General features: G+C 38.2%; 1 protein-coding gene across 2 annotated transcripts in view; it reads left to right on the top strand.

The window, feature by feature from the left end:
- Positions 1–14,124, top strand: part of ME2 (malic enzyme 2) — a 54,734-nt gene that overhangs the window by 8,327 nt on the left and 32,283 nt on the right. For both annotated transcript variants that reach the window (XM_058692063.1, XM_058692064.1), the window contains exons 3-4: positions 9,594–9,727; positions 13,721–13,870. In XM_058692063.1, the coding sequence (XP_058548046.1) occupies positions 9,594–9,727; positions 13,721–13,870 (284 nt within the window). The remainder of the gene's footprint in view (positions 1–9,593; positions 9,728–13,720; positions 13,871–14,124) is intronic.

Genomic DNA, 14,124 nt, shown 5'->3' with positions numbered 1-14,124 from the left:
AAAGTATTCAGAGGTATTTGCTTTTTCTGCATGACTTTTCCCTTTTCTCCATGTGGCAAGAATCGTGGCTGCATTATGGCTCCCAGTTTCACCCCTCACAACTTCTACCACCAGAAAAAGATTGACTTTATTTCCTAGTTTCAGCTGAAAAAAATCCCTAAAATAGCAGTGTAGCCAGGACTTTTAGCCAGGGTGGGATATTTAGATTTACCCAGCTCAAATCAGGTACTTCCCTGGACCAATCTAATTGAGCCCTTGGAAGATGGAGTCAAAATTGTAAAATAAAATTTCATCTAATGTCCACCCCTACCATACCTCCAACCAGCTTTTTGGACACAAATCATTGTGTACAAGTGCTTTTGCCCAGTAATCTCATAGTGCTACTTCAGAGTGGGGAGACTTCTGACCCTCTTTACAACTCTTGGGGCAGAAGTGGCAGGCATTATTGATACCTAGTCTTGCCATAATTCTGTACCCAAAGTGTGTTCAGTGGGCAAGTCCCTTTCTATTTTTCAGTGGTGATATTAATTAGGAAATACACATACTTCTGAAAAAAGATTTCTTACAGAAAGCTTGTAAGAGGATACATTAGATTTATTGTAATATGTGAGAGTTACCTCTTGGGAAGGGTGCATGCAGATTGAGTTGCGATTTATTTTAAAACAATGGTCATCAGAAATTTGCCAGTCCCGTTTATTTCCTCTGGTGGGGGTTGGGCATAATTAATTGTACAGTGTATGTTCTGAAGGATTTCAGGCCTGCAAGAGGAAATTTGATCGAGGGTCACGCAGAGCGCCTTATCTTTGCATTTTTGGTACCTTGCACAGAAATGAGAATTCTGTAGGCAGTGGTGAATTAAATGAAGCTTAATGAGGGATGTTCTAATCCTCTTTTTTTTTTTTTGGCCTCACTTCCCCAAATCTTGCTTGCTCTCCAAGATGCAACTCACTCAAATCCAGTTCTCCTGTAGAGCATACCACCATAGACTGGAATAATCTCTCCTTTCTCTGAAACCCTGTAGCAGTTTTTATCTTCCTGTTCCTGTGGCAAGTAATCAATATATGTTGCTGCGTGCTTCCTTTCATCTCTTAAGCTGTCCTTGAAGTAGTTGATGGTAGTTGCGTTTTCATGAATTTATATTCCTAACTATATTTCAGGTTCCTTTGGGGATAGGGACCATTCAAAATTTCTTAAATTTTTTACGATGCCATGAGTACAGTAAACAGTTGCTAAGTATGTTGGTTTTATTTTATTTTTATCCTTACAGAAACTATTTAAAATGTACTGTGAGGAGATTATAAGAAATTTATAAAATACATTAAGTGGCAAATTAATTTTAAGGAGGAGGGTAGTCTAAAATGCATTACAGTACTTCTGTACAGAAAATAAAATCTAATGTTCTGGCCCTCTGAAATCTCTCAGGTTGGATAGCATCTGTATGGTTATCTCATTGAAAGATCACTTTTGGAAGCCCTGTAAGCATCAGGAAGAGTTATTTTGTTGTGTGTGTTTAAGAAGGAACATAGACTGTGATTCCCAATTTGACGGTCATGAAGTCCTTGGGGACTTAAAAGAAATCAGGCATGTGCTTCAAACATTGTAGACTAAATGTCTTAAGAGTATGTTGCTGCTGCGATTAATAAAATAGTAATATAAGGCAGTACTGAATTCTTTTAAGATTGTAATCTTTTAACATCCCAGCAGGGCGCCTGAGTGACTCAGTTAACCATCAAACTTCAGCTCAGGTCACAAAATCAGGGTTCATGGGTTTGAACCCTGCATTGGGCTCTGCACTAAGTCCAGAGCCTGCTTTGAATTCTCTCTCTCTCTGTCTCTATCTCTCTCTCTCTCAAAATAAATAAATAAACTTAAAAAAATAAAAACACATCCCAGAAATTGAAAGGATGAATTGGACAATTAAAAAAATAAATCAAAAAAGATTGTAATCTTTTAAGAATTCTGGAATCACTGTCTACTAAAAGCATACCTGTTATTATGTCTGTAAGACTTTTTCAGTGTGGTAAATAGTGTACAATTTACAGTTTTAACCATTTAAAATTGACAGGTCAGCCACATTAAGTACGTTCAGAGTCATGCATCCTTCACCGGAAATGGAAACCCAGAACCCATTCAGCAGTCACTCCCCATTTCCCCTTTCCCCTCCTCAGCCCCTGGCAGCCACTAATCTGTTTTCTCTTCCTATAGATTTGCCTATTCTGGTATGAATATGAAATTCTTTATGAAGTTTTTTTTTTTTTTTTTTTAATTTTTTTTTTCAACATTTTTTATTTATTTTTGGGACAGAGAGAGACAGAGCATGAACGGGGGAGGGGCAGAGAGAGAGGGAGACACAGAATCGGAAACAGGCTCCAGGCTCCGAGCCATCGGCCCAGAGCCTGACGCGGGGCTCGAACTCACGGACCGCGAGATCGTGACCTGGCTGAAGTCGGACGCTTAACCGACTGCGCCACCCAGGCGCCCCTTTATGAAGTTTTTTAAAGTCCTTATACTTAAATAATTTTTTTATGTTTTTATTTATTTATTTTTTAATTTTTTTTTAACGTTTATCCATTTTTGAGACAGAGAGAGACAGAGCATGAACAGGGGAGGGTCAGAGAGAGAGGGAGACACAGAATCGGAAACAGGCTCCAGGTTCTGAGCAGTCAGCACAGAGCCCGACGTGGGGCTCGAACTCACATACCGTGAGATCGTGACCTGAGCCAAAGTCAGACGCTTAACCGACTGAGCCACCCAGGCGCCCCTGTTTTTATTTATTTTTGAGAAGAGAGAGACAGAGCATGAGCAGGGGAGAGATAGAGAGAAGGAGGGAGACACAGAATCCGAAGAAGGCTCCAGGCTCTGAGCTGTCAGCACAGAGCCTGATGCGGGGCTTGAACTCACAAGCCGTGAGATCATGACCTGAGTTGAAGTTGGAAGCCCAACCAACTGAGCCACCCAGGCGCCCCAAAGTCCTTATACTTTAAAGGACAGTGAACGTCACTGTGCTAGGTTATAAGCAGGACTTTAGGTGTTAATTTGAATTTGGTAGCCATGAAACTTTGGCTCTTCACTTAACCTCTCCAGACCCAAGTCTTCCCCCTTAAATCATTAGGTAATATAGCATTTTGAAATGTTCAGAAAGCATTAAAAATTGTTTTCACCATGACCAAGTGGGATTTATACCTGGGATGCAGGGCTGGTTCAATATCCTGAAACCTTCAAAAGGCTGTGCAAGTGTAAGATTGGATTTCTCCTTCTGTCCTCATGCTCATTTGGCTATTTATTTACTTATTTATTTTTTAAATTTTACTTAGAGAGAGAGAGAGAGAGAGAGAGAGAGAGAGAGAGAGAGAATGAGATTCACAAGCAGGGGAGGGGCAGAGGGAGAAGGAGAGAGAATCCCAAGCAGATTCTATGCTGTGAGCTCAGAGCCTGACAGGCGGCTCATTCCACAGACTGCAAATTCATGATCTGAGCCAAAAGCAAGAGTCAGATGCTTGGCTGATCTGACTGATTGGCTAACTTTCTAGATAATTTTTTGAAACTCATTTCTGCATCCTTTGTTGTAGGAAGTTTGCACTTCCCAGTTTTGTACCTGGAGCTCTGGCTTTATGGTTATTAGTTCTGTGAGGGTTTTTGTTTGTTTTTATTTTAACTTCCCCTGGCTATATGTCTAATATGTAAACTAATTCAAATTTTTATTGTTTGTGTAAATAATAATCATATTATGACTAATGAAAAATTGCATTCCTACTACCCCAGTACATCATCTGTTTTTATTTTGCCAAATCCCCTTAGAAGTATATTTACCTTTAAGATTGTAGTATATAATTTTATATGGCATTTTACTGCTGGGAAGAGTATATTATAAATAATCTCCATGATGCTTTGTAAGCCTTTTATATATGGCTGCATCATAATTTAGTAGATAGATTTGGAATCATTAAGACTAAAGAGAGACCCCCTTGACTCTTACATGCTGTGTTATCTTCAGTGTAAGGTTATACCTACAGTTTCTTTATCTAGACTGCTGTGGAGAAAAAGGAAAATTCTAAAGCTACTTTAGGCACTGTAAATGCTTTATAAATGTGAGTTACCCCCTCCAGGGGATGTTTTGTAATTTAGTTAGCCATGACCCTATTATTGAATATAATTTTCAATTTTGACATTATGAATCATTAGTTACTAGTTATCAGTTTTATAAGTAGGTATTTGGTAATTTCCTAAAACCTAACATTATTCTGATTGTATTTGGAAGGAAAGATATAGAAGGGGCCTTTTATGTCTCCCCAGTGTTTACTTGCAACACTCAAGTCTAGTTAACAGATTTTTATCAATATTGACTTATGTGAGAAAACTAGGTGTGTCTAAAGGAAAAAGCTCAGGGGATCTTTCAGGATTGGTCAAAGGAGGTACACTTCTACTGTGTTAATTGGCAGGGTATTGCTGTTGCATAGATGAGAAAAGGGCAGACTTGGTGGAACAGGTGGCATTGAGGAATGGAGAGGGAGAGGCTGACTGTTAAAGAACTAATCAAGGCATTCATTTTAAGCTAATGTCGTCTTTGCAGACTTGCTTCACTTATTAATACCAGGCTAGAAAAGGTAGGCATTTGATCAACTATTAACGTAAATACTCAACATATAAAAATGTTTTAAATCATTTTAACTTCTACCCTGCATTATAAATAAAATGCTTTTGAGTGTCCCTTAAACCTAGATAAGAGATAGGCAATGACACCTTGTATAGCCAACTCATTTGTCTTTGGCACTAGGATAGGCACTTTTAAGTGAACTCATTAATTCATTTAAATCTAAAGTTTAGGGTCGGCTAAAGTTTAGGGGAGCCGACTAGCTGGCTCAGTCGGCGGAGCATGTGACTCTTGATCTTGGGATCATGAGTTCAAGCTTCACGCTGGGTGCAGAGATTACTTACTTAAATAAATAAATAATTTTCAAAATAAATAAAGTTTAGCTTTTCCACTTTTGTCTTGTGCTAGAGTTGGAAAAGAAAGTAAGAGTGATAGTTTGGGTTTTACATCTTTTATATTTCCCAGCCTTAGGTGAAATCTTACAAGGAGAAACATGAGTTGCAAAGGATTTAGGGATTTAAGTTTTCTCCCTTTTCTCTTTTTCCAATATAGCTGAAGCTTTGTCAGTTTTATAGATCTTTTTAAAGAGCCAACCTTTGGGTTAACTGATTTATTTTTCCAGTTGTTTTTCTATTTTCTATTTCACTTATTTTTGCTCTAATCTTTAATATTTCCTTCCTCCTTGCTTCAGGTTTAGTTTGCTCTTTCTCTCCCCCCTAGTTTCTTAAGGTAGAAGCTTAGATGATTGATTTGAGATCTTTCTGCCTTTTTAATGTGGGTGTTTACAGCTCTAAATTTCCCTCTAAACATTGCTTTTGGTGCATTCCCTAAGTCCTAAGTTTTGGTGTGTGTGGTTGTTTGGTTTGCTTTGGTATATGTGTTTTAATTCATCTCAGAATATCTTCTAATTTCCTTTGTGATTTCTTCTTTGATCAGTTAGTCATTTATGAGTTTGTTGTTTAAAATCCAAATATTTGTGAATTCCCCAAATTTCCTTTTATTATTGATTTTTAATCTCATTGCATTATGGTTGGAGATCAGACTTTGGATGATTTCATAAATCCTTTAAAATTTATGGAGACTTATAATTATAGTTTAACATACAGTCCTGGAGAATATTCCATGTGCGCTTGTTTTGAAGAATGTTTATTTTGCTCCTGTTGTGTGGAGGGTTCCATACATGTCTGTCAGGTCTAGTTGCTTTATAGTGTTATTCAGGTCTTATATTTTCTTGGCCGATTTTCTGTGTAGGTGTTTTCTCCATTATTGGAAGCAAGGTATTAAAGTCTCCAACTTGTCTTTCTTCCTTGGATCCTGTCAGTTTTTCCTTCAAGTATTCTGGACCTCTTTTACAAATGTATATATGTTTGTAATTGTTATATCTTCTTAATGGATTGACCCTTTTGTCATTATAAAATGTCCTTCGCTAGTAACAGTGTTTATTTCAAAATCTGTTTGGGTTATTGTTTACATGGTATATTGTGTTCCATCTTTTAACTTTCTACCTAATTGTATTTTTGCTATAGACAGCATAAAGTTGCCAATCCCTGCCTTTTTATTGTAGATTTTAATCCATTGACATTATCTAATGGTTGATAAGATACAGTTTAGTCTGCCATTTTGCTATTTGTTTTCTAAATGTCTTTTTTGTCCCTCAGTTCTGCCATTGTTCCCTTCCTTTGTGGTAAATTGATATTTTCAAGTATACCAATCTAATTCCCTTGTCATTTCTTCTACTGCCTTTTCCTGAGTTGTTTTCTTAGTGGTTTGCCCTGGGGATCACAATTATCATCTTTATAACAACTTAGTTCAGTTTGATTCCAACTTAATTTTAATAGTACACAAAAGCTGTTGCTGTATAGTTCTGTCCTTTCCTTCAGTGCTGGTTTGTCATACAAAGCATGTGCTTATGCATTGTGTGATCATCAATACAGATTTATATTTATTTCTTTTTTTAAAACATTTTTAAAATTTTATTTTAGAGAGCACGAGGAAGAGGGGCAGAGAGGGAGAGAGAGAGAGAGAGTCCTAAGCAGGCTTCAAGTTCAGTGCAGAGCCCAGTGTGGGGCTCAGTCCCACGACCATGAGATCAGGACCTGAACCGAAATCAAGAGTTGGATGGTCAACTGACTGAGCCACCCAGGAGCCCCTATGTTGACTTTTATATTTACTTGTATGATTATCTTACCCATGTTCTTTATTTCTTCAAGTAGATTTAAGTTACTGTCTAGTGTCTTCATTTTAGCTTAAAGGACTGTCTTTGGTATTTCTTGTGAGACAGGCCTGCTAGCAATGAGTTCTCTATTTTTATTTGAAAGTATCTTAATTTTTCCTTCAGTTTTGGATAATTTTGTAAAGACTTAGAAATTCTTGGTTGACACGTTTTTGTTTTGTATTTTTTCTTTCAGCACTTTGAATATGTCATCCTACTGCCTTATGGCCTCTGTGGATTCTGATAAGAAATTAGCTGTTCCTCTTTTTAAGGATCCCCTGTACATGATGAGTCACTTCTCTGTGCTTTCAAGTTTCTTCTTTTGTCCTTGTCTTTCAACAGTTTGAATATGTGTGGCTAGGTATCGATCTCTTTGCATTTTTTCTGATTGGAGCTGTTGAGTTTCTAGGATATGTGTTTCTTCTAGGGTTCGTGTTTCTCATCAAATTTGAGAAGCGTTTGGCCATTATTTCCTCAAATATCCTTTTGTCCTTTTCTTTCCTTGCCTTCTGGGACTCCTGTTATGCATATGTTGGCACACTTAATAGTGTCCCACCAGTCTCTGAAGCTCTGTTCATATTTACTCATTGATTTTTCTTTCTGTTTCTCAACTGGAGAATCTCAATTGACTTATCTTTAAGTTTGCTGATTCTTTCTTCCACCTGCTCAAATCTGCTGCTTAACCCCTCTGAACTTTATTTTAGTTACTGTACTTCCAATTCCAGAACATCTATGTTTGGTTCTTTTTTATAGTTTCTATTTTTTCAGTGATATTCTGTAGTTAGTGAGGTATCATTCTCTTACTTCCCTTTACTTCTTTAGATGTGGTGTCCTTTAGTTCTTTGAATATATTCAAAATAACTAGAGTCTTTGTTTAATTAGTACAATGTTTGAGCTTCCTCAGGGACAGTTTCTATGAGGTACCCTTTTTCCTGTGTATAAGCCAGACTTTGTCTTTGTGTATGCCTTATAATTTTTGTTGAAAACTGGACATATTAAAGAATGTGGCTGCTCTGGAAACCAGATATTCCTCCCAGGGCTTGTTATGTTGCTGTTGTCTATTTAGTGACATTTCTGAACTAATTTTTTTTCTGCGTGTGAAATATAATTGAACTACTTCTTTAAAGTCCTTATTCTTGTTTGTTAGGCCCACTAAAGTCTGCATCATTAGCTAAGTAGTCAACTAATGATTAGACAGAGACTTAAATACCTAAGGGCTCAGTGTACATGTTGGAGTGTGTCTTTAGTGTTCAGGCAGGTTACAACTACACATTAGCCTTTATTTCCTGCTTACATGGAGCCTCCAGGTTAGCCAGAGATGGGAGCTAAGGGCCTTCTCAGATCCTTCCTGGACTTGCCTACAGTTTGTGCATGATGACCTTCTAGATTCTTACGAATATGTCAAGCTTTTCAACCACTGCCCCCACTCCCACCCCATGGACATTTTGTTCTTCAGCTTCTCCTTTTCAGTTTTTTGGTTAGCCTGTTGTTTCCTCAGCTGTTATCTACTGCCTTAGGCAGCCGCCATGTTAAATAATTGCCTCAGATTGTTTTCAGGACACTCTTCTGGAGAAAAAGCTGTTCACACTGGGTGAGCTCCATATAAGGTTAAATAAAGACAGATTTGCAAGTGGGGTCTTCCACTGAAATAATGGCAGCTTTCCTGGGGATGGGGCTGTAGAAAAATCTCCAACCACTAGACTCTATTTTTCAAAGCGATTATTTCATAGTGATTGCTGTTTCCTAGGCTTCTGTGGAGCTGGGGAGGGAAACATAGGAATAAGGGAAATAAAAATGTCATGAATCCTGCTTTTCTTATGAAAATTCAGCTGCTTCTCTTGAATATAATGTTCCCTGATTGCTGAGGCCTTTGGTTAGTTTCCAGAATTCTGAAAAAGTTTATTCTGGTCATTTGGCCAGTATTCTTGTTGTTTTTATGGATGAAAAGATTTTTGGAAGTCCTTACTCTGGCGTTTTTACAGACATCACTTTGATAAAAAGAAGTTAACACACAGCTGAATATCAGAAATTGAAAAAGATTTTCATATGACATAGGTTAATTTTTTCCTAAGTATCATTCCCTGCTTGCTCTTTGTCAACTCAGCCTCACTGCTTTCTAGTGGAAGGAGCTTCTGTTATCAGTTTGGTTTGTGTTCTTTTAAGCTGTATTCTGTTAATTTCATTTCTAATGTATGTATGGATCTGTGTATATGATTTATTTTATGGGGGGTTCCTGAATATAACAGTTAACAGTAAATGTGTTTGATTTGAAACTTGCTTTTTTTTTTTCTTAACTATGGGTCTGGGAGATACTTGTACTACATAATTGGAGATCTGTGTTTTCCATACCAGGAAATACCATAGGTTCCTTAACTGTTCCATAATTCATGGGCTTTTAGTTAGTTTGTAATAGTCAAGAGAACTAGAAACAGTACTATAACGAATCTTTTTTATATGCCTCTTTATGTATGACTATTTCTCTACAATGGCTGTCTAGAAGTAGAATTGCTCTCTTGTAGAGTATGTGCAATAAAATTTAAGAATGTTTTTAAGTTGTCTTCTAAAAAGCTTAAACCTGTTTATATTTCTAGCAATGGTATGTGAGAATAACTCTTTTACCACCCCCTCACTGATACTAGAGATGATCAATCTTAAATACTTATGACAGTCTGGGCAAAATGGTATCTTACTTATTTTTTAAAAACTTACATTGAAATTACATTTTGTTGGATAGATAGCACCATTGCAACCTCAGTAAGCAATAATTTTTAATCCTTTTCTCCTTTGTAGGGAATGGCGTTTACATTACAAGAACGACAAATGCTTGGTCTCCAAGGACTTCTACCTCCCAAAATAGAGACACAAGATATTCAAGCTTTACGATTTCATAAAAACGTGAAAAAAATGAATAGTCCTTTGGAAAAGTAAGAGTTGATTAGATGTTTCGTTTTTTTTTTTTTTTAAAGGAGATAATTGTTTTAAGTTTATTTTATTATGAGAGAAAGCACAAGTGGGGAAGGGGCAGAAAGCCAGGAGAGAGCGAGAATCCCAAGCAGGTTCCACACCATCAGTGCTGAGCCTGATGCAGGGCTCAAACCCACGAACTGTGAGATCATGACCTGAGCCAAAGTCGGATGCTTAACTGACTGAGCCACCCAGGTGCCTCAGATGTTTGGTTTTTTTATTGATGTCCTGATCAGAAAAATTGGGAGCATTATGGTTATTATTGCATATGGAATATATGTAGTCTCAAGATGAAGTTTGCATTTTAGTCAGTTAACTATTATTTTTATAATGATTATGTTTCCTTTATTTCACTGAATGTTTGTGTTTGCTATTGTAAAAGTTAGCAGAAATCTATTTTTAAGCTTAAAATCACAGAGCATTTCAGACTTGAATGGAATGTTAGAAACAAAAGCTATTATCTGACTTGTATCCTTTCTATTCAACACTTTTATTAATCATCTACTTTGTGTTTGCCACTGTACTGGCCACTGAGAGTGTAAAGTAGGTAAAAGGTAGGTTACCATATAATATATCATCCAATCCAGAGGAGTGAAAAAGCGGAGTAACTGAAACTGTCCCAGGAAAACTAGAATGTATTGTCACCCCAGTAATACACAGCCCTGCCTTCTAGGAGCTCATCAATAGATATTATACTGTGACGGTCATTGTACTCTATACTACTGTGTGCAGGACAGTGAGAAAAAGGTACATTATGAGAACATTCTGAAAGCACAAAATAGGGACTCCTAGCCAGATTTGGGGAATCCATTAAAGTTTTCTGGAGGAAGTGATTCCTGAGGTGTGTTTTAAACAGTATATTACATGTGGCAGGCAAAATGAGAAAGAAGGGCAAAATATTATGGGTAGAGGGATCAGTCTGAATGCAGAATTAAAAATATCTTCTGGGTTTGTTAAGTACAGGAGATTATTATTTGATGACTGGTGAGAGTGGTTTCTCACCAGTAAGTAAAGCAGGACTTGGGGTTAAGGAGGTATATTTCAAGCTAGAAGGAAGTTGAAGGTGTTCACGCTGTGAGGAATGAGCCCAGAAGAAAGGGTAATTGATAGAACAAGATCCCAGAGAACTGAAAGGGGCATAGAGTCAAGTGCAAAGATGGAGAGCATGGGACTGAGTGCAGAGGTAGAAGGCATAAGGTCGAGGACAGAGGTGGAGGCTGACCTTGCACAAGAAAAGTACAGAGGTAGAGGGAATAGGGTCAAGTACAAAGAGAGAACAGTGGGTTGAGTGCAGAGGTAGAGAGTGTAGGGCCGAGGGCAGAGGTAGAGGCTGGCCTTGGACAAGAAAAAAGAACAGGTCATTTTCTGGGGCAAGAGCAAAGATAATTACAGGTACAATACGGATAAGCTATGCAGGTGGTAGGGCAGAGGTTGTGAGATCTCATCCTGCCTTGTTGACCTTGATTTTCTCTATGATGTCAAATATGGAGGTTGTGGCTAAGATTTCAAAGGGCCAAGGTTGAATAGAATTGGTGAGGAAAGTGATAAATGTTTAGAATAGCCATTTAGCCAAAGAGTGTAGCTGAACAAGGACAGATTAAAGGGATGGGAAAGCCCTGAAGACTTAGTGGCTTAATCTTGTTTGTATTGATGTCATTCTGCCCAGCAATGTTATTTTTACATGGAAAAGGTGAAATGTAACTTAATTCAGGTTTGGGGTTTGCTGGGCTGGCGAAGATGCTACATTAATTTATTCAGCTAGTATTCATTCAGGGCTGTTATGTGTCAGGCATTGTTTTAAGCTCTAGAACTACAGTAATGAGAAATTCCACCCTTTCCTTCAGGGAGTCCATGGCTGGAAAAGACAGACACTGTGGAAGGGGAGTGCAGTGATAAAGGTACAGGGGTGTTCCAAAATGGTGAAGATTTGTTCAGAGTGAGAGGCTTGATCATGGGATCCAGAGTGGGGAAAGAAGAGGAGCCAGGGAGGAGCTAATAGAGCGGGAGAAAACAGAGGGATCCAGGAGCCAGAGATCTCTCAAAGAACTGGGAAGTGGGGGCAATGGATAGCTAGCCACAGGGGAGAGGGTTGCCTTAGTGGTAATCAGAATTTCTGAGCTGTAGTAGTCCTAGGTGAGGACAAGATCCAGCATGGAGCACTCAGAGGAGGGACCAAACTTAGATGGAGGTGAAAGTGAATCACAAGTGCCTGATAGGTCTCTGCTGTCTGTTTCACAGAGCTACTCAGTCTTGTCTGTTTTCTCCCCTGGGCTGAGGAGCAATCTCCTTCCCTTTAACTTCTACCTATTGGTATTATTTCTGCCTGTGGTAGCTGCATAGAAAATACTATTCCTCTTCTAAATAGAATCACTTCTCCCTGATTATTCACCAAATATTTGCACACCAGTTATATTCCACTTACTTTGCTAGTTACTGGAGATACAGAGGTATATAAAGCAGTAGTCCCTAACTCATGATACCATCCAGGCTGGAGGGAAGACAGAGTCAGGAAGTAGAGTGAGAGTTGCAGAGGAGGGAGTAGGGTATTAAGGGATCTGAAAAGAGGAAAATCTGTGTCTGTGTGGTGGGGGAGGGGAACGGGCACCAAGGGAGAGAGTGCCACCTGAGCTGCATTCAGGGAGAGTAAGTAGGGACTATGCATGCATAGGGGGTGTTCAGAAGTTGCGTTGTATGTAGCAACACCAAGGTAAGACATGGGTGTATTTGAGAAACTGAAGTAAGTTCAGTATGAACACGTGGCTGGAAAGTAGGCGCAGGTGTTGCTAACTAGTTTAGAAGCATTAGCCTATTTAATGGGTGTTTGGAAAGCATTCAAAGAGAATAGAAATAATAAGAGTTATTTTTTAAGAGAAGACTAGATTGGAGCAGGGGAGCAAAACCGTGTGTATACAGACTAGTTAAGAAAGTTCTTGAGGTAGCCCAGGTGAGAAATGATGCTAGCTTGGATGGGGTGAGGGTGGAGAGGGGGAAATAGATATATTTGAAAATTATTTAGTAGGTGGACTCTGTAGGGCTGTTGCTTTATTAGACTAGGGTAAGGTAGAGTGAGAGAGGGAGAAATCAAGAATGGGATCTTGGATTCCCATTTGGTCAGGTGATAACAGGAAGAGAAACAAGTTTGAGTAAAAAGTAATGCGTCTGTTTTACACATATTTAATTCAGGGTGACCACTGTTTTTTTTTTTTTAATAATAAAAGCATCTACGACTTAATATTTTTAAGTTTATTTTTTATAGTAATCTCTACACCCAACATGGGGCTCAAATTCATGACCCCAAGATCAAGAGTTGCATGCTCTTCTGACTGAGCGAGATGCCCCATCGCTGTTTTTTTTTTTTTTCAGGCCAACATTTTCCAGTTTTCTAAACTTTATTCTTGAAAAGCCATTGTTTATATGTGTATATGAGTTGACCATTGCCTTTATGCTACCTCTATGCTTTATATAGACCTGATAATGCCATTAAGCCTATTGGATTATAACTCCACAAGGACAGAGGTCACTTCTTACATCCTGGGAGTCCAAAATAGTGCCTGGCACATGGTATTTAGTAAATATTTGAATGAATGCCACTTTATTTTGCTTCCGTATTTACATGTTAGTCACTTTGAACATTAGTTCCATAAGGATAGTCTTTGCATTTCTAGTTCCTGGTATAGAGCCTGACTCTCAGTAAGGGTTCAGTAAATGTTAGCTGTCGTTTCTGCTGTTCTCCTCCTCCTCTTCTCCTTTGTCATCATCAGCATCTATAATTTAAGTGCATTTTTACTTTTGTTAATCTTTGTCCTGGGTGTTAAACAGTGATAATTCAGGGTTTTGTTTTCTGGCAGGGAGGGGAGTCCTCAGTTTTCGATGTTTGCATATGACTTTCAAAGGCCAGAACTCTAAGTATAAATGCTGACTGATGTAGACCTTATTTACGTGCTTAATTTCAGATACATCTACATAATGGGAATACAGGAAAGAAATGAAAAATTGTTTTATAGAATTCTGCAAGATGATATCGAAAGTCTGATGCCAATTGTGTACACACCAACAGTCGGTCTTGCCTGCTCCCAATATGGACACATCTTTAGAAGACCTAAGTAAGGCTTATTTTTAAAACTGTATTTGCAAAGATTATTGTATAGGGAAAATTGCACCCCCTAACCCCTCTTACATTTCTCTTTTATATATGCAGTCTCAGGTCAACCACCTTCCCACCTCACAAAAGCTTAATTTGGACAAAAAGGGATTAATAAAAATCCAGCATGTTGATACCTTTTGTCTTTGTAGAAATAGCAACATTCATTCCTAACCTGTAACTTATTTTGGTTGTTAGAACTGTGCATTTCTGTAC

This window comes from Neofelis nebulosa, chromosome 11 (assembly GCF_028018385.1).
Source record: "Neofelis nebulosa isolate mNeoNeb1 chromosome 11, mNeoNeb1.pri, whole genome shotgun sequence".
Classification (NCBI taxonomy): Eukaryota; Metazoa; Chordata; class Mammalia; order Carnivora; family Felidae; genus Neofelis; species Neofelis nebulosa.
The sequence above is the reverse complement of the archived record's forward strand: the minus strand, read 5'-3'. Positions and strand labels throughout refer to the sequence as shown.